At 39.3% G+C, this 22,129-nt stretch overlaps 1 protein-coding gene across 1 annotated transcript in view; it reads right to left on the bottom strand.

Moving 5' to 3' along the window:
- The window catches only part of PDE1A (phosphodiesterase 1A), a 289,743-nt gene that overhangs the window by 122,255 nt on the left and 145,359 nt on the right, over window positions 1–22,129 (bottom strand). The window contains exon 2 of the mRNA XM_075529458.1: window positions 8,781–8,894. Coding sequence (XP_075385573.1) covers window positions 8,781–8,894 — 114 coding nt within the window. The remainder of the gene's footprint in view (window positions 1–8,780; window positions 8,895–22,129) is intronic.

The raw sequence follows: 22,129 nt of genomic DNA, 5'->3' as shown, positions 1-22,129 counted from the left end.
CTTCTTGACATCGTCCATACGCACACCTTCCTGCAGGCAAACCACACGAAGGCGTCAAAGGACTGCCATGTGGCTGAGAGCGTGTCCTGCTCAGAGGGCTCAGGAAATCCCTTAACTGCAGCCGTCATCCCCCCCCCCCCCCTGTGGCATTTCACCTTTGTCTGTTTAGTAGTTCTGTCCTTCACTAGCATTTGGCATCGTGTTCTTCAGATAGGCTTCTTGCTTCTTTATTTATTCTTTCAGCCTTCCATCTTGATAAAATACCCTGCCTCACCTTAAATGCTTATGTTCCCATGTCTCCCCTTAGGTTTCTCCCCACTGCATCTTTCATCACGATCACACCACCATTGTCATTTGCACGCTCTCTCGACTTCAGTGACTGGTGTGTCAGGGTGCCCATTTCAAGAAGGTGGTCTAGGCTTTTTTGCACCTTACTGATTGTAGAGGAGACAAACTTGTTTTAAAACGTCAATTCATTTTGTCCCATCGAGGCTCAATTTTGCCTTTGGGGGAAGATCGTTCTTTTGCTTTATGAAAAAAAATTCCTAAATAGATGTGTTAGTTATACAACAATGAAGCAGAGCCTCTACTCTGGCCTACAGAAAATGGATACCATGGGATCAAAGAAGGTGAACATGGCCGCATAGCAATGTGCAAGGCTGTCTTCATTTTAAACACAGCTGAATCCCTACATCTTCTGTAGAAGATGCTGGATTTCCCCCCAACTGTGAATTTAAACTGCATCAGATCTGTTGCTACGTGTCATTCCTGGGAGGTTAATGCACACTATGATTTCAATTTTGATAGCCTTCCTCCTTAACCTTTACCTTGGAGATTAGGGTCCTGAATTCAGAACAGGGAAAGCGTGCAATGTGTATTGTCCTTGAGTTGGTTCCGCCCCTAATGACCCAAATAACGACAGGGTGAAACACTGTCCGGTCCTGTGCCATCCTCACAACGGTTGCTATGTTTGAACGTGCTGCGTCAGTTCAAAGTCTGCCTCCTTTCTCCTGCCCTCAACTCTGCCAAGCATGAGGTCCTCTTCCGGGGATAGGTCTCTTCTGAGAATATATCCAAAGTGCATGAGACAAAGCCCTGGTGGCATAGTGAATTAGGTGCTGGGTTACTAATCACAAAGTCAAAACCACCCAAGTTCAAACCACCAATAGGAAAAAGATGGGGGTTTCTCCACCTGTAAAGATTTACAGTCTCAGAAACCCAGAACAGGCTCAGCCTACAGGGTAGAATGAATAGATCTATTCTGCTGGTAGGGGACATCTACGGAAGGATTTGAGTTGTGAATTCTGATAGAAATCATCAGAGAAAGATTACAGGTGGTTCTAGCTGTCCACCTGGGAAACTGGAGGGAGGAAATGAATTCACACTAAGGTGCAGTGCCCACCTGAAGCTCAATGAACTTCAGGATAAAATAAGTGATCCTCAGAGGAACAGCTCAGACATTTGCGACCAGACACCTGACTGTTGAGGAAAGTGACAGCTAGGCCTGATGGGTGGATTAAGTAAATATTCCCTTGGCTTTCCTAAAGACAATAACATGGACATAGGGATCCTGGAAATGATACAAACGTATCCAAACACCTTTTAGCTCCCCCTACTTCTGGTTAGGCATGAAAGGTAAGATTTCTAAACATACAAGATCCTTGGTTTATAATTTCCAAATCTACATTTCCAATGACATTATATTCCTGAGCTCTGCAACCCTATTCCTGGCATTTTCCCAGACAATTGATGGGAAGTTGCTTTGTCAAAATTATGTCTTTAGGAATGAACAGGGAGATCTCTGCCAAGGAACAAAGCTCATAAACAATGTAGTAAGTCCTACTTCCAACTCCACTCAGACCTGGTTTGGGATCTGTATAACTCCTTTCCTTTTGGCCCTGTGTTTTCTGCCTGGTACTTCCTCTTGTAATTTGACAGTGTGTTTGTGTCTGTCCTTCTTTATAGCTCTGAACCTCTTACTTCTTGTTCGCAGCATTTGTCTTAAGCCTAGCTTTGTCCCCCAGGGTCTTGACCCAGTTTTAGCCATCAGCCACTTCCTCACTTGCATGCCTAAACCTGATGGCCAGCTTTCCTGATGCTACCACAGAACAAGTCCCCAGCAGGTGTTTGTGGAACACCCCTTGGCACATCCCTGTACTCAAAGATTGCCTGGGAGTCATTCCATTTCTTCACTGAGCAAGCTGACATCACTGTGTTCCCATTCACGATAACCTAACTTGATAGCAAGAATCTTTAGACTGAATAAAACTTAGTAAGACCCACGAAAAGTAAATTAAGAATGCTTTCATGAGATGTATATCTTCTTAAGGGTCTTTTCTTTCCATTAGCTTGCATTCTGCTTTCCTTTCCTATAAACAGAGCCTCTCCGTGTTCTCAGGTAATTATTTGATATTTTCGATAGAAGGTGTACATTATACCTCTTAATATGCTGTGCATCCCAGAGGTACTTGCATCCTCGTGATGCAGTAATTCTAATGGTAAGATGGCTTAATTTGGGTTCTGTGTTAAGTATCCCACTATGCGTACTCCTCAGGTCAGCTCTATAAGGTGGGCATTGTTAGCTTTAGTTCACAGATGATCTAGTGAAGCCTTAGAGAAGTTAAGTACCATACATACTTGAGTAGAAGCCAGCCCAAATATCAGCCAAGGCACCTAACTTTACCACAAAAACTACATAAAAGGGGGCTGAAAAACTCAGCTCATACACGAGTATATACGGTAATGCGAGAGCCCTGAATGGAGATTCCAGAGAGAGAGAGTAATTTGCGTGTGATCCTGACTGTGAACCAGCTCTTTTTGAATCATTACAACCATAAGCCTTAGATGGGTTCATATTAACAGAATAAAATCCTAAAATTCTGAGGAATTATAAGTAATTCTTTCTCTGAAAGAATACCTCCCAGGCAGCTGCCTGCCCTTCAGTTCACGAGGATGACGATGCTACTTGGCTTGTCGGTGTCCCCCATATAAAAAAGGACAAACAGATTTTTTTCTTTTATTTTCTTTTCAAGCCACATGTTTCTGGATTATAACTCTGCAGCTTTGAAAAACAAGAGCCTCTAGAGACACATTTACAAGCAGGGCTCATAAAATATTGGCATCTACATTAAAAAAGATTTTTAAGCCCTATTCATTAGGGAATTGTGTTGTCGTCCCACAGGAAAGTCGGGCTTCAACTTCTGTTAGGAACTATGCATTCAGCTTTTCCACTTAAATAATCTTTCAAGACAGATTTTTGTTTTAGTTTATTTATGTGACTGAAACCCAGTAAGGCTTAGTGAGAAAATGTATATATATGTGTGTGTATAGAGCTCAAATGAATTCATAATTTGTTCTTTTTTAAACTGCTTTATTTAGTGTTGATTATTGTTATTTGACTTCCAAACAATACATTTCTGAATTATTTTTATCTACAAAGAGTATTTTTCAGTAAAAGCCTTTCAGAAGTCAGAATATTCATATTTAAAACTTAAAGGCAATTAACTACTCCTGCTTTATTCGTCTTTTTGTTTCATGGGGCTGCTAATGACAAGATCAGCTGTTCGATTCCATCAGGCACACCGGGGGACAAAGATGAGGCAGGGTGCGCTCATAAAGATTTACAGACTGGGCAACCTAGGGGCTGTTCTACTATGTCCTGTGGAGACATTATGAGTCCTCGAAGGACATAGGGTCCTTAAGAGTTGGAATCAACTCTTTGGCAGTAGGTTTGATTTTGAGGTTTAGTCATTGAGTACTCAGCCATGTGCACCACTCAAGGGCTCCTTAAAGAGCATCTACCCATCTCAATCAATATACATCCTCAACTGATGTTATGTGTCTTACCAACACCAGAGGAAATCAAATCTTGTCAAGTTTTAACGCTCTGAAATTTATCCAACTGAATGTTTGATGCTGAAATCATAGTTCTTAGACAATAGATAACATGTAATCATAAGTCTCCCCAATGTGATATAAATATATGTTTCACAAATACTCTTCAGGAATAAATCAAACCTGACTTGTAGCGGCTGACGGTTTCATGGTATAAATACTCCCCCCATAGTCAATTCGAGCCACCAAAGTGATCTCAAAGAAGGTGAAGTTCGGAAGAAATAAAACAAAATAAATCTGCCAACTGAGCCTGATGTCCCTGATCACAAGTGAGATTTCATCAAAGAAAAAGAAGAAGAAAAAAAGCCTATTGCCATAAGGTTAATTTTAATTTATATCAAGTTTCCAAGGCTGCAAATCTTTATGGGAACAGATAGCCTCATTGTTCTCCATGCAGCAGCTTGTGGCTTTGAACCACTAACTTTGTGGTTAGAAGGATTTGAATGACAGTCTAGCACTGACACGGCAGTGCCACCAAAGCTCATTACAGAAGAAAAGCAGATGGGAGTCATGGAATTAAGTTCAACTCCAATCCTGCCAAGGCAACAATCGCACAAGTTCTCATGCTCTCTGTGTTACCTTCAGTGAACTATGTCACTCGTGCCGTGCGACTTACCTTCCTTAAAGGTAAAATGGTACTAATGGGGAAAATGGTAGTAATAAAGTGTCTATGATAACTTCGTTGCTGTGGTAACCAATTTTTTTTAAACTACATATAAAGTGCTTAGAAGACTTCTTGGCACATGGTAAGCCCTAAAGAATTTTAATAATGTTTTTTCTAGAATTTACACTTCCACTATCTGAATGCTTATTATCATCTAAATTGTTCTGAGATCATGAAAAACCATATTACTTTATATCACTGCTGTTTGAGGCCCAAGCTTTGTTTATAGTTCCATTTCTTAATAAATCATTTTATTACTTTATAAATTATAAATTATTATTTTCATATCTTACACTGTCCTCTGTCCCCTTCACCTCGGTAGGCGTGAGTGGGATAGGGTAGGGGCTAAACATCAGTCATTGCAATGTGTTCCCTTGAGGCCCAATTTTACCAATGCCTGGGACCTCAGAAAGCCACTAGCAAAATAGAATTAAAAACAGTAAGCATATGCAATAGTAATCACAGCGACATAAGACTGCAGTGAGATAAATATAATATAATAAAACTAAAAAGTCTTTGAAGGTTGTATAGATATGGTATACTATTAATCCAATTTTTAAATGATATCATTGTAACATTGAAGGTTTTGTGTCAGTTTAGCTGAGCCAAGATTCTCGGTGGTTTGGCAGTTTATACTTAGTAATCCCACATGAACGGACCTAGCACAATGTAATCACAACCGGTCTGTTGTAAGCTTCCATACTAGGACAAGATTAGGGTGGAATGCATCGTTCTTATGCAAGCCACAACCATGATGCAATTAGAAGGAAATGTCCTCAGGGGTGCCCTCCTTCCAATATAAGGGAAATCTTGCTTTGCTTTCTGCTGGGTCTGGTTCTTGCTTCTGGCTCATTGACCCCAGTTCTTTGGACTTAAGTCAGTGGCCTATCATATTGCCTGATGATCTTGAGAAACATCTCAGTGGCCTATCATATTGCCTGATGATCTTGGGAAACATCATTTTACCTACTAACCTTGGATTCATCTGCCTCTGCAGCCACCAGCCTGTGGTGTTCCTGACAATCATCAGATCCCACAGTGACGTGAGTCAGGAGAAGCCCCCAGCTCAACATCTCACTCACTGACTCAGAAGCTGCCTGAACTTGCATTTTATAAATAGATATTAAATCTTTAACTGGTCAAGGGAAGTTTAAATATGTTAAATTTAGCTAACTTGCAAATAAAATACACATGAAAATGAAACAGTAAACAGATATGAGAACAGGGGTTGCTTCCTTTTTTACCAGACACTTTGACTCTCTGTTCACTTAAAAGAATGATATGCCTGTACACATTCAAGGAAGCAACCGTGGCAATGTGGTCAAAGCCCTAAGCTGCTAACTACAAGGTTAGTGTTTCAAACTCACCAGCAACTCCACAGGAGAAAGGTGTAGCAATTTGCTTCCAAATGGATTCACAGCCTTAGAAACCCCAGGGAGCAGTTTAATCTAGTAATGCCACAAGTCTAGAGCCAGTGGTTTGGGTGTGGCCATGAACATTCTGCAAAAGTTACCCAGGAAAACTATTCTGGGTTGAGTTGATAATCTGAAAGATTTCCTATGCATTTTCTTAATTCTGGACCCAGACCTTGCTTTAGCTGAGCAGTTCTGTTCTGGGGCCAAAGATAGAATCACCATTGTAGCACAACCCTCACTATATTGTTATAATTTCTGTTAGCTTATTAATGAATTCTCATTATGCAATATTACACAATTCAGCGTATGATATAGAGAGAACCCAAGTTCCCTTGTTTGTGATGGGAGGGGCAAAGTGACAAACCATGAATATAGTGTGTGTGTTAGTCTGGGTACAGTAGAGAAACAAATCCACAGAAACCCATATGTATAAGAGAGAATTTTTATAAAGGGTAAGTGTATATCAAGGACATCGCAACCCAGTGCCACCCAAACCCACAAGGCCAACATTAACCCATATGTCCAACACCAATCCACAAAGTCCTTCTCCATCTCACAAAACACACGCAATGACACTGACTGCAGGAGGAAAGCTGAATCAGTGAACATGTAAGCATCTCAGCGCTGGCAGGGGTCTCCACACGGCTGCTCCAGCACCCAGGGCTGCATTGGAGTAGGTCCATGTGGCTTCTCCTCAAGGATGTCTTGCAGGAAGTGAGCCTTGCCAACTGAAGCAGGGAACTGGCTAAGGCAGCTGCACCCTGGTCCGACCATCAGAAAGCAAGAGACCCGAGAACTAGAAAGGAGAGGCTCACTGAGCCATTTATCTCTCTGTCCTTCAATTAACCCCACATGTGTTTATCGGTCAGATTGTACCAATAATCTTTAACTATCTCAGTGTGCTACTTTCCATGAAGGAAGAAGAGAAAAATAAGAAACAAAAATTTGCAAAAGTCCCTGGAAAGATTCCTATGAGAAGTATAAGCTGGAAAAACAGGGTAGTTTGGGACAAGGATGGAGACAAGACTTTTTAGAATTATATTTTCATTGAACTATGAGCATGTATTACCTAAATAATATTAGTTATATATGTGTTCTGTGTGCCCGGTATGTTTATTAAATGCAGTATTCATCCACATCAAAGCTTTAATCTCATACTTATTTTAACTTTTCTCGGCTTCCTTAAGCTCAGGAATGACCTTGGTTTGGACAGTAGCAGAGGGGAAGGTCAGGGTGGATACCTCCATTCTCCATCCCCCCTCCCTGTCCTACTAACTTACTGTTGCGAATCATGCCGGTCATATGGTGGGGAGGGAGCGAAAAGCTCTCGGGACCCAAAGGTCTTGCTAATTGAAGTGGTTGCACTGTCAACTGTGTGGCAAATGTCCGGATGCTGTGGGTCCTAGAGAGCTTTTGTGGGTCCTTGAGAGACAATTTGTTATACCAATAAGATACATTCAACATGATACAATTTCTAACATTCTGGGTGAATCATTGCTATTTCTACCTTAACTCTTACACCAACAACCAACCAATGCTGCTTCTTTTTCACCCTGTGAGGACAGTGTTTTTGGTAGATTTCTTCCAGACATCCCTGGGCTGGCTGCCGTATGACTTGGAAAACGCAGCACCTGTCACACCAACGCTGGAAGTGCTTCCGCATTCCCAAGCCTCCTCTTCCCTCTGCGTTCGCAGGTAGTTCTAATCAACCTGTCACCTGTATCTTTTTTTGAGGCACCAGTCTGAGCGCTCCCCATGTCTATAAGAGACACTTGTCAGTGTCGAATGTGCAAATGACAAGATCTGTCACAACATGCTGTCTCCGCCTTCTGTTGACTCCCAGGGCTGTGGAGTCCCTGTGTGGGATACGAGATTGTGGGCACGGTCTCTGGGAGGGAGGGGACGAGAAGGCACAGATCGCCCTCTCCCAGGGGTGTCTTCACTTCCACCCGTGGGTGTTTGTGACTGGACAATTCCTTAGAGTGGGGCTGTCCTGTGCACTACAGGATGTATAGTAGCACACCCACGGCCTTTCACCCACTACATGCCAGCAGCGCATGGTTATAACAACCAGAAAATGCCGCCAGACTTTCCCTAGTGTCCACTGGAGGGCAAAATCGCCTGCTGCAGAACCACAGCTTGAGGCTGACAAGTTCTACTAACTCTCATTTTCTATCTCCGTTACCCTCTGCGAATGGTATGTAGAGGCTAAACGTGGGTGATGCTCAATGACCCCTTTGAGACTGCCACATAGCAAGCCATGCACAAAGGCCACAAGACCGGCCACGAGCATGTGCGGACATGTGGCATCCATTATCTCAGCAGCCACTCAGATCCAAGAAAAACCGCAGAGTTCTTAGATAAGAGAGCATTCGTGACCCGCCTACATCTGTTTCTAGGGAAAGAGGGAGCATAGATAGATCAATCTGGCTTCAGGGTCATATAGGTGGGTGGGAGGGAACTTTTTCCCTGTAAATGTTTTATGACTACATTTACTGGAATATAATACCTTTCATTATTAATGCGTTGTGACTTCAAAATACTTGAATATCATGAAAATAGTGTAGTTCATGACTACACTATTTTCATATTCGAGTATTTTCATTAGAATATGCACTGTTAAAAAGCAATCATGCTCTAGTTAAGCAGTTAATGACTAGGAATATTTTACATTGTAATACGATTTGCATTTTGGTTTCCTTGACTACATATACCAAAAGCACATATTTGATTAAAGACACTGTCAAAAGTAGAATAAAGGAAGAGAGAGGCAACCAAGGAAAATGAGCAGAGAGGGTAAAACATACCTCGTTTCATCGATATAGACTGCTTCCAGCACAGACGCTGCATATTCAATGTTCTTCTTCAAGTGCGCGACATTGACCTCTCCTTTCTCCAGCTGCTTCACGAGGCATCTCAGTCTGTTTCCAAAAAGCAGGGAGGGAAAAAGAGAAAACTGTAAATATATTTAATATAATGATACCAAAATAATCTCAATATTAAACATACAAACCAAGTAATATACTTTTAAGATATTAAATAGAAATATTTTTAGCACTCTCTTCTGGTCAATTTAAGATCAATCTTCATCAACTCAGAAACTATTGTAAATGACAATAATAATTTAATTACAAGTGATATTGGGTGTAGGCTGTTAGTTTAGATATTATATATCTAGAGCAATCTTTCTGAAAATTCAAGATATATGGAGATTTACATAAAAATCTATTTGTAGCACTAGAGTCCATTTTCTAGTCATTGGTGTTTTTTGTTTTGGTAGTTATCATAAAGGGAATATTTTTTTCAAAATATGAATGTTACTGGAGTTACCCTTCATGAGAAATAGCAATGGAAAGCAAATTTTAACACAATGTTTTGGATAAAATACAATATAGGTAAAGGGGAAAAATATGTGTTTGTGCTTATTGTTCTCACTGTATTGGTTTTTCCCACCAGAAAACTCTCCTAAAATTATATTTATACATCAGGTCACAAAGTGTTGCTTTGGGGGCTCCAGCCCACACATGCACAGCTTTGTTCAAAATGGCACAGTTTAAAGATGTCTCTGCCGGCTCTCGGGCTTGTCTACGACACTCACTGAAATTACCCACATCTCTGAATTTGTTTTAGCGGCTTTGTGGTTATGTGCATGTTGGGTTGCAACAGAAATATCCGCAATTCAAAACCACAGCCACTTCCCAGGAGAAAGATGGGGCTCTCTATGCCCACCAAGAGTTGTGGTCTCTGAGACACGCCGAGACCCTTCTCCTCTATCCTGCAGGGTCACTCTGAGTCAGCAGTCAATTTTGGAGTTTTATTATTTTGAGATTTATTTTATATGCAGAGGAACCTAATCCTAATTGTTGAGTCAAATTAATCAAAACAAAGAATTGATGAATGGAGTATACCTATACAAACTACTCACAGGCATATGTCTTAACTCATAACAGCCTGCATTTATTCCCAAAGGAATTATCTTGCCAAATCACACTTGACTAAAATATAGCCATTAATGAGGTTCTAATACAGGCAGTTGGGTTACAGAAGAGATTCATTTATAAATGTGCCTTGAATCTAATCAGTGAGTTTGAACAGATACATAAGGTCTTATCTAGCCTTTTTATTTTTAATAAGGCATTTTATCTAAGATTATATTGTGCTGTATTTATTTTAAAAGGATTTTTACCTTATTGCAAAGAAAATAGCTATATACTTGCCTGTCCTAAACCAGCCTATGGTAAATGGCCAAAGCTGAAGAAGAAATCACAGTCACACGCAGAAACTAAAATAAACATGTTACCTAATTCTTTTTTTAAAGCATCCTTTTTAACAATGATTTGGTTTCTTTCATCAATCAGACTGAACATACCAAGTGGAAAATAGTGCTCATGCCAGACTTAAATATGGTCTTCTTATTCCCAAATTGTAACTTGATTCTTCATTCTGAGCAGTTTTGGGCCCACTAATCCAGGGCACCTATAGAGTCGCTATCGACTCAATGGCAGTAAGTATAGATATAGATGATATAGATAGATTAGATAGAGAGATATATGTATATCTCTGGATATATCTATCTATATCCAGGGACATAGATAGATGATCGATACATCGATAGATGATAGATAGATAGATAGATAGATAGATAGATAGATAAGTTCAGGGATATATATATATTACCCTACAGTGTCAGCAAACTTTTGGGACAGAAGAGTCAATCCTGTCCCTCACAACAATTTTAAACTTATTCAAGATCCATAAATATATATTTATAAACAAATGAAATCACCATATCTGAATATCTTTAAAAATTTTTCCATATTACTTCATAGCCACATCTCTGTACTGAAAGAGCCACTTATTGTTCAAGAGTTGTTGTTTGCCAACCCGTGATATAATCTATGATGAGACCCCACTAGTAATGATTAGCTATTTATGAGCAAATAGATTGCCACACAGGTGCTTCAAATACCATTTCAGTTTAGTTTATAATTACTGGGTGTCTGTTAGTGTACCTCATGGTATGGGAAGAATACATATATGTAGACATGGATAAGAACATGTACAATGGTACACATATTTAAATATATATTTTGCATGGACACCTGTGTGTATACCTATGGTAGTCATCTAATCTGGTGTCAATTTAAGGAGTAAGAGTGTAGGGGTGGAGTCTAGGCTGTCAATCTGGAGATAGCCAATGAAACTTCTGTGTGGCCTTCTCCTGAGAATTCTGGGAAATCTGGTACTTCCTCCTTGGAGGCAGAAGACACTTTTCTCTCTCTGTGACTCCCTGAGAGACATTGCAGAAGACAAGTCCCATGGATGCAACCAGACCTTGGAAGCCGGAGAAGCCACAGAGAGACCTCTGCTGGCACTGAGATGCTTATAACGGCACTGGATCCAAAGACTTTCTATTGGCTGGCTTGTGATGGTCCTGCATTTGGCTTCATTGCATGTGTTTAGTGAGTCCGAAGAGGACTTTATAGATTGGTACCAGACATATGGGCTAATATGGCCTTGGACTGGACTGGGCTGGGATGTTTTCTCAGTGTTCAATTGCTTTTGTATATAAACCTCTCCCTTATACACATATCTGTGTCCATGGATTTGTTTCTCTAGTCTACCTAAACTAACACAATACCACCAAAACCTGTTTTCAAAATAATTGCAACTTTGGGGAATGCATAACATATGTAAACAAGGTGGTCCAATGTGGAAATGCACATGTTTCCCATTACTCCTTCTACATGTACCTTAAGTTCCAAACAAGCTGGTTTAATCACGAATCTTCAGATATTCTCAAATCTTCCTAAATTCAAGCTCTTTTTAGTTCCTGAAATGCTAGTCTCTCATGACCATTGCTTTTATATGTCTTAATGAAATTAGTTACTCAGCATATTTGGGATGCTAACTCTCCCATGAACCCTTTTCAGATTTCCATCCCAATGTGAATCAAATAATCTGATCCAATCTATCATGATTTCTCTCTCTACTTAGAATCTGAGCGAAATTCCACTTCTTTTTCATTCTTTTCATAACATTTTGACCTTTCTCTGTCTTCCATTACAGATTAATAGTTAACGGAATTGAGTAAAGAATATAGAAAGATATTCACAAATACATAGTCCATTTATTTCAGATTAGATACAAGACAATTTGGTAGAGACATGATAGTTTTTAAAGCAAATAGTGCTAGTTAAGTGTTAGTGCAAAAGAAAATCTGATCCATACTTAGTTCACTATGCAATAATCACCTCTCAATGGGGAAACCTTTTCATAAACAAACAAAAAACCTTTGTCATCTTGGATTAGGCAAGGATTTCTTAGCTAAAAGCACCACCCATAAAAGAAAAGGAAATATTCTATCTCATCAACATTAAGAAGGTCTGTTCTTTATAAGCAGTGTTCAAATAGCAAAAAGACAAGCATAGATTGGAAGTATTTGCAAGTCATATACCTACTGAAAGATTTGTACACTGACACTAGACAGGTGGTGTCAGCTGACCACTAGACAGGTCTGTAAAGGGAACTATAACATGAGTGAAGTACACACGCCTCAGAATCACCCACCTTCAGAAGGGCCAGGAAAGAAAGTGACCATAGGAAACACAGGGAAGATGTCGGGTCAGTGGTGTTGCATTGAAGGAGTTGCAGCGAAGGAGATGAAGGAAAAAGTGCCTGAATTGTTGCATGTAAACCTGATGATCTACTCTGTATACCTCCACCCAATTCACAATAAGACTTTTTACAGTAGTGCAAACATCTATATCATACATGTAATCAATAATTTATGATAGGTAAAGAATATGTGCTCAATGGATGCTCATGCTTCAAGCCAAGGGGCTTTTAAAATTGCATTTAAAAATAGAACTGAATTATAAGAGTATTTTTGAAACTCCTTTGTAGCTTTCTTTCCATAAATCACAGGAAAGCACTTAAAAGTCTAAATTTTAACATCAACTACAAGAAGGAGGGGCATCTATACAACACTATAATCAAGAGATACAGCAGCCCTTTCCCAGAGTTCATTGAACACTGACAAGACTTATAAAATCAGCCCAAATGTTCTACAGTGAGCAGATTGTTATCTCCTTAGTTGAGTGCAGAAGCGTCTTACACTCGAATCATTAGTGAAAAGAGCAATACCATCACTGAACACAATGGACTGTTCTAGGATTCAGTTAAGCCACGTTACAGGGGAGAAACAATTTCTACCTTTGAACAAAGAGTACTGAGCTTTATAAAATGATTGAATATTTTTAAAACTCAAATATAGAACTGCCACTTTTTCAAAGAAAATGTGCTTGTCTTGGTTAGTAAGGCTGCTAGAGCAGAAGCCCTGCAAGTGAGTGGCTTGATTCTCTCCCAGTTTAGGAGACTCCAAGTTTGGAGTCAGGGCACGAGCTTTAGGGAAGGCTTGGTCTCACTCTTAGCCCTGAGAGAAGGTCCTTGTCCCTTTTCAGCATTTGTAGGCCTGTCCTCTCTGGGCTCCTATCTTGAATTTATAAATCTCCTATCTGCTTGCTAGTTTGTATTTAAGCTCTTTTCTTCCCAAAAGAGATTAAAGATATACTATACACAAACCCTACCTCATTAACATTACAAGAAAACATTACAACATAATATTCCATTCCCAAAGGAGATAAGTGAGAGCATATTGTTGTAGTTAGGTGCCAAAGAGTCTGTTCTGACTTATAATGACCCCACTCATAAATAAGCACTGTACCATCCTCACAATCATGTCTCTGTAGGAACCTTTGTTACAGCCCCAGTGCTAATCAATCCCCTTAAGCATCTTCTTACTCACTACCCTCTACTCTCCCAAGCATGACGTCCTTCTCTAGGTACTGGTTCCTCCTGAGAAGATATTCAAAGTAAGTCTCACCATCCTTGTTTCTAAAGAGTATTCTGGTTGAATTTCTTCCAAGACAGATTTGTTAGTTCCCCGCCAGGCAGGCCAAGAATATGATCAATATTCTTCACCAATATCCTAATTCAAATGTATCGGTTATTCTTTGGTCATCTTCTTATTCATTATCCGGCTTTCGTGTGCATATGAGACTACTGAAAATACCATGTGTTTGGGTCAGATAAACCTTAGTGCTCAATGCGGTATGTTTGCTATTTACCACTTCAAATATGTCTTTGGTAGATTTCTTGACTGCTGCTTCCATGATACCGATGCTGGATCTAAGTAAAATGAAATGCTTGACAACTTCAATCATGTCTCTGTTTATCGTGATGTTGCTTATTAATCTGGTTGTGAAGGATTTTGTTTTCTTTATGTTTAGATATAATTTATATTGAAGTTTTCGGTCAATGATCTTTATCAGCAAGTGCTTTAAATCCTCTTTACTTTCAGCCAGCAAGGTTGTATCATCTGCATGTTGCAGATTGGTTATTAAGTTATTATTAGCTTCCTAACCTTCCTCCAATCCTGATGCCATGATGTTCTTCATATAATCTCACGTCTCATATTACTTGCTCAGCAGACAGACTGACTAAATTTAGTGAATGGATACAACCCTGCCATCATTTTAAACTTGCAGTATCTTCCTGTGCTTTTCAAATGATGGCTTTTCAGTTTGTGGAGTTTCCAAAGGAGCACAATTACATGTCCTGAAATACTCATTTTAACAGTACTGTCCATAATTGGTAATCACCCACACGGTCAAATGCCTTTGCATAATCAATTAAAATACAGGAAAACATTTTTCTGGTATTCTCGGCTTTTAGTCAGGATCTACTGCATTAGCATTGTCATCCCTTGTCTCGCATGTTTTTATAAATCCAACTCGATTTTATGGTAGCTCCTTTTGGCTGCAACAATTTTGAATTATCTTTGACAAATTTTATGAAATTAATTTTCAGAAATCAAGGACAGATACAGATTAGGATTTTGGGAACTATAATACATTCCATACCATTATTCAAATAAAACATATATTATTTACAAAATCAAATATTTTTATTTTCTAAAAGATTCTGCATGAGGCAATCCTTTAAGTAGACCACCCACATAATTAATGCTGTTCTCATATTGAAAAGCTCTATGTGTTTATGTATATATATGTATATATATATGTCTATCTATCCATCATCATCTATTTACACTAGAATTGTACCATTATTTATTCTAGGACCCCGAATACCTAGGATATTACCAATGGAGTAGAGCACAAATAATAATAAATAAAAATTTTAAATATCAATGTCCCCATTTCTGACCTGATTGAAATACAAAAGGTAAAAGAATATTGTTTTGATACTACCACACGAAGAGACAGAGCTTTTCGTTTGGTGAAGCTAATAGACTATGTATACATAAAGTGTGCAACATCAAAATTAAAACGTGGCTATCAACAGTAGTCCCTGAAAGGCTCAAACAGGGTCTGTTAGAACAGGACTCTGTGAGGTTATCTTCATTGACCCCTTACCTCTCAGACAAAAATTATTTTTAAAACATGATAAGAATTCATTAAACAATAAAACTGATCTACTCTACAATTCAGTGTTCAGAAAATTCAACCCCAACTCTAGTCTGAGAATCAAGAAGTATAGGCTCAAAGACTTAATTCATTTTTAGAATTTATTTCATGTAGGCGAATAGTGCTTGTAATTATAAAACTCCACAATATCATTATTTTATGAGATAACTCATCCCCCAAACAATTTAATCATCAAAGAGAGTGGGAGAAAAGTGAGATGATGAGGATGACAAATATCAATGGTCATATGTTTGGTAAAGTGGAAGGGCAGGGAAAAGAGGAAGGCCTTCCATGAGATGGTCTGAGCAAGTGGCTGCGTGGATGGGCTCAGGCACACGAACAATTAGTGTTTCCCTCTGTCGTGCAGGGTCAATATAGGTCGGAGCTGACTCAATGCATCTAACAACAACAACAACAGAATATGCTGTCAGTCTACATTTAAAGGAACGAAATAATCCCATTGTGTTAGAGAATGTGGAAGAGAAAAGAACTGCTTTAACTCTTCTAATATGGATCCAAAGAGACGCGCTGACACAGGCCAGCAGTTCAAAACCACCAACCACTCCATGGGGAAAAGAGGAAGCTTCCCGACCCCAGAGAAGATGTAGAGTGTCATAGGGTCACTGTGGGTCAGAATATACTCGCTGGCAGTGGGAAGAAGGAATACAGATTGTGAAATACAATTTCTTTCATAATTACTCTACTTCTTATCCTCAAGTCACTATTTCGATAAATCACTTAGACCTTTACTTCAAGAAGTTTTTGCGTTTATTTTAGAAATGGAAATTATGTCATCCCTGGTGTTTGGATTACCTCCCATTGCTATAGAGAAATATCACCCATGGGTGACTCTAACAATAGAAATTTGTGTTCTCACAGTGAAGGAGGTTAGAAATTTGAATTCTTGGTGCCCACACTAGAAGAAGGCTTTTTCTGTCCCCTCTGAAGATAGGTCCTTGTCTCTTTTGAGGTCTGCCCCTGGTCAGGCGCCATGCACTTCATAGAATTCACCACCTTGAATTATTTGCTCAATGTATACTGAATAAGTATGCTATGTGGATATTCTTTTTTTATGTGGATATTCTATTAATAAAACAAAAAGAAAGAAAGAAGAAGAAACACCACATTTGACCGATGGTTACCAAGGGTGAAGGAGGAAGAGTCTTTGTTTGAGGAGCATTGAGTTTATTTTCACAGAGGCAACACAATTTGTAGAGGGAGCTCAATAATGGTTACACAAGCTGAAGAATGTTGTAATCAATAGCACTTAATTATACATGGAGACGTTGTTGGGTTGTCAATGTTCTTTGCATGTATTTTTTGCCAAAAAAATGAAAAATAAAATTACATGAATAACAGTGAGTATGGGCAACAATTAAAAGTTCTAAAATTGATTGTGGTAAAGACTGTATAATTCTTCTTTATAGAATTGAACTATTGAATTGTATGCTATGCGGATAAAGTGCCAATAGAACTGTTGTTTTAAAAAAGTGAAATGTAAACTTCCCAAAACAATAAAAACCACCTGAAAAGAGCATTCATTCATAAGCAGTACTTGCTAACACCTATTATTTTTTAAAAGGAATAGAAAAAGTTCTTGAAATTGACACTGATAATTTGCATATAGATAAGATGTGAATAAAATAGGTAAGGGGAAAATGTAGTTATTATCCCAGAAAGTGAAAAAAAAAAAAACGGATAACAGAAAAACAGAGATAAGAACATTCAAAGGCAGGCATAAAGCCAGAGACAAGGATAAAAATCAGCTCAGGCACAGGGATAAGCTCATCTGTAAGAACTAATACTGTCCATTGTGACCAGGACTAACTACCTGGATCGGCTTCCTAGGTATTCGACCTGTGCATGGCCAGAGGACCCCATACACAGAAGGGTCTGACACTTTGCTTACATTTCTTCACCACCATTTTGAACAAACACTTTTGAACAAGCAGCCCGGACTTTCATTTTGTTACAGGTCTCACACACTTTACAGTTGGACCTGAGCACACCTGGAATTCTGCACTTGGCCAAATAGTTCTTGAGTGTGAGACATGGACAAAGGCATTTTCAGATATGCAAGGACTCCCCAAATTCTCCTTTGCATGCATGTTTATTCTAAGAAGCCACTCAGAGATGCAATTAACCCAAACAAGGATATAAGAGGAACGATAAGTGAGTATGGAAGGGAAGTCTAAATTAAGGGATGTGTGCCCACTCCACAAACGAATTCGTCAGAATTGAAGTCGGGATACAGAGGAAGGGAAGTAAGTGTGGAGTCTCTAGGGGAAAATAAATTAATGGAAAGGATGAACATGTACTGACAGTGTATTTCTACTTTGCTTTAACACAGCAGTTGAACATTTGTAAAAGTGCAAAACATATGTTACAAAGCACAAGAACTATGAACGATCTGAAAGAAAAGAGAAACTGCTGAAACCCTGGTGGGGACGGAGCATGATAGTGGGACAGGAGGTAAGTCAAGGGAAATAGAAGAAAGAGCTGGGAAGCAAAGGGCTTTTATAGAGGTCTAGATATAGACATGTATATATGCAAATATACTTATATATATGAGGATGGGGAAATGTATCTCTGTGCATATATAGAGAGGTTTAGTATTAAGGTAGCAGAAGGACATTGGGCCTCCACTCAAGTACTCCCTTAATGCAAGAATAATTTCTCTTATTAAATTGGCATTCTATGATGCTCACCTTCCCGACACAACCGCTGAAGACAAAGCGGGTGCATAAGCAAATGTGGTGAAGAAAGCTGATGGTGCCTGGCTATCAAAATATATAGCATCTGGGGTCTTAAAGGCTTGAAGGAAAACAGGCGGCCATCTAGCTCAGAAGCAACAAAGCCCACATGGAAGAAGCACACCAGCCTGTGTGATCATGAGATGTCAAAGGGATCAGGTATCAGGCATCAAAGAAAAAAATCATATCATTGTGTGCTCAACTCTATGATATGATCGCTGAAGACAAATGGGTGCATAAACAAATGTGGTGAAGAAAGCTGATGGTGCCTGGCTATCAAAATATATAGCATCTGGGGTCTTAAAGGTTTGAAGGTAAACAAGTGGCCATCTAGCTCTGAAGCAACAAAGCCCACATGGAAGAAGCACACCAGTCTGTGTGATCATGAGGTGTCAAAGGGATCAGGTATCAGGCATCAAAGAAGAAAAATAACATATAATTGTGAATGAGGGGTGGAGTGTGGAATGGAGACCCAAAGCCCATAGGTAGGTCACTGGAGATTCCCTTGCAGAGGGGTCTCAGGAAAGAGACGAGCCAGACAGGGTGTGATGTAGCAACAATGAAAAATACAACTTTCCTCTAGTTCCTAAATGCTACACACACACACACACACACCAGCCCTATCATGATCCCAATTCTACCTTGGAAGTCTGGCTAGACCAGAGGATGTACACTGATACAGATAGGAGCTGGAAACACAGGGAATCCAGGGTGGATGATCCCTTCAAGATCAGTGGTGTGAGTGGCGATACTGAGAAAGTAGAGGGAGGGTGGGTTGGAAAGGGGGAACCAATTACAAGGATCTAGATGTGATCTCCTCCCTGGAGGACGGACAACAGAAAAGTGGGTGAAGGGAGATGTTGGACAGGGCAAGATATGACAAAATAATAATATATAAATTATCAAGGGTTCATGAGGGAGGGGGAGTGGGAAAAGAGGGGGAAAATGCGGACCTGATGCCAGGGGCTTAAGTGGAGAGCAAATGTTTTGAGGATGATGAGGGCAATGAATGTACAGATGTACTTTACATAATTGATATATATAATGTATGGATTGTGATAAGAGTTGTATGAGCTCCTAATAAAATGATTAAAAAAAGAAAGCCAAAGCTCACTACTTTATAGAAAAATGAATAATATTTACAAGCCCATACTACTGTGAGCACTGGCAAAAATTAATTGCAATGTAATACTAAGGATATTAGTGAACTTAATGTATAAGAGTCATATCCTCTATTATCTTTAAGCATAAAAGTCAATGAAAAAATCTGAATGTGATAAACTAAGAAATAGTACAAAAATGATTTGGAGATATGGTACAGGAAAAAGAATTAAAATGAATCAAAACATAGGTGATGATTTACTTCTATAGAAACTGCTGACTTTCATTTTTGTTCCTTTAATAATATATGCCACAAAACACACAGCAATTCACCAGTTTCTACATGTCCAGTTCAGTGGTGCTGATCACACTCAGCGTTGGACCTCCATTCTCACCCTCCTTTTCTGGATTGTTCCTCCCTTATGACTGCTAACTAACTGTTCCCTGAGGTTCCTATGCAATCTTTTAAATTACTATTGCTCATTTTATCCCTTATAGAAACAAAAAACAAACAAACAAAAAGCAGCCCCCTGCTGTTGGGTGGATTCTGACTCACAGTGACACTATGAAGAGTTTTCAAGGTCAAAGAAATCCTAGTGGCCCAATGAGTTAAACCTTGGGCAGCTAACTACCACATTAGCATTTCAAACCCTTCTAGCTGCTCTGAGGGAAACAGATCAGGCTTCTGATGCCCATAAAAATTTACCCAAAAGTAGATATTTCTACCCTGCCCGACACAATTGCTATCTACTGGAAAGAAGTGAGTTTTGAGAATCTTTACAGGAGTAGGTAGCTCCAACTGTCTCCTACAGAGTGGCTGATGGGTTTGAACATTTCACCTTGGGGTTAGCATTCCAACACTTAGCAAAACAGCTTCACCAGGGCTCCAGGAGCTGAACTCATATTTGGTTTTAAGAAAGCTTCAGGGAAAGTTTTTGATTTCAAGTTTAAGGATTCATTCAGGGCAATCAGTCCTGCTTTCCTCGCTCTTAAAAATATGGAGTCCATGAGAATTTGAAGTTCTGGTCCACATTTTCCTCCTTTGATCAGGATTCTTTTATAAAAAAATTTTTTAATCACTAATGGTAGCCTGAAACCATTCAGATCTTCTGTTCTCAGGGAAAAGGAGCTCCAGGAAGCAAGTCGCCAGACATCTCATTTCTTCCGTCTATTCTTAAGGATCTTACTTCCTCTCATTCTGGAGGAATAGTAGCCAGTTGTGATGTGGATGGCTGGTTGTAAGCTTTTAAGACCCCTGAATTCAAAAATGAGTCAGGAGGACAGCTCAGACACTTTTAAAATATGTTAATAAGCGTAGGTTTAATGTATTTCCATACTAAAGTAGGATGTTGAGAATATTGCTCCCAAGATAAAGTCGCTTCATCTAGAAAATGTCAGGCCCTTTACTTGGTAGTTTTAGAGTCAACGACCGTGACCAACCTAGTTACAAGACGAAAAATAACAAGGTGTCAAAATTCATCTAGCACAGGAGGTAAAGAACGATTTTGAAAGTGGATCAAATATTCCAAGCTTCAGTAGATTATTACGCAGAGCGCCAGTGGTTCCAGTCTTCCTCACACACATCGCAGCCAAGAAGAGAAAATAAATTAGATTCAATATAAGACTGATATGCCTGCTCATCATATGTTCCCTGCTTGTCTACTCACCTGACTGAAAGTACACACATACGCTTCATATTTGAGGTAGGCAAAACAAAGGACATTTATAATATATGAAAAAGAAAAAAGCATTTATTAGAAATTAGTCAAAATATGAGAGGAGAGTAGACCAGGATGGTTAAATTTAATACATATTTCCCCCCCACATCAGTGGCAAGAGAAAAGAATTACAGGATACTTTCAAAAGTCAAGTTAGAATGTGGTTTAAAAAGAATGAAAGTGAGTGGACAGGAAATGGGAAGTCAAAGAGCGCTGTGAACTCGGCGTGTTCCTGGAGCAAGGAGGGGCTCGGAACAGCGGGGCGGATGCTGGATCTGCTGGGCAGGCCATCTCAGCATCGGTGCACCAACGATGACGATGATGGGAGAGCTGAAAGTGGGCTTGGGACACCGACTCCTGATTAACTGAGTATCATGTACAGAGAGACTCCATAAATATACTGGCAGAGAAGGAATATCATACAAAAATAGATCTTAAAGAAATACACATACCAAAACAAAAACAAGAAAAGAAAGAAAGGGCAAAAACAGACAGACAATCCCTCTGGGAAAGCAAGTCAACATGGACTAGCTCCAATTATAATAGATTGCACAATATAAGAACGCTCAATAAACAGAAATATTTCCATGGCCGATACTGTCAAAATCCCATCGGAGAGCAGAGAAGACTGGCACCTTTGATGACACTTTAAGAATGGCATAATAAGCACCCACGTGGGGGTTTTAAAAAGATGATTCAAAAGCTAGCTGTAAGTTTTAAGGTGGCCCTTTCTGTTAGAAAAAATATTTTGTCCAATTTGGATTCATGTTAATTCTTCCTGTTAACTCTCCACTCCACTCTGTAAATGTATATACACACCTAACTTTTTTTTTAAAAAAATGAATAATAAAAAGAAACTTATATTTAAGTTTAATGAATTTTCCCTGCCTCCATAGAAATTTTATATCCATGGTCTCTCGGCATCAACATAAATGATTTTTCTTTATGAAAACTTCCAATTCACTTTCATATAATCAATTCAAACTTGTAGTTACCCCCAGGCAAGGTAGAACTGTGCCTACAGGCTTCTGAGAGTCCATTCAGGAGTAGAAAGCCTCGCCTTTCCCCCAAGGAGCAACTGGTGGTTTCACACTGT

Source organism: Tenrec ecaudatus, chromosome 13 (genome assembly GCF_050624435.1).
Source record: "Tenrec ecaudatus isolate mTenEca1 chromosome 13, mTenEca1.hap1, whole genome shotgun sequence".
Classification (NCBI taxonomy): Eukaryota; Metazoa; Chordata; class Mammalia; order Afrosoricida; family Tenrecidae; genus Tenrec; species Tenrec ecaudatus.
Note: the sequence above shows the minus strand (reverse complement) of the source record. Positions and strands in the feature narration are given on the sequence as shown.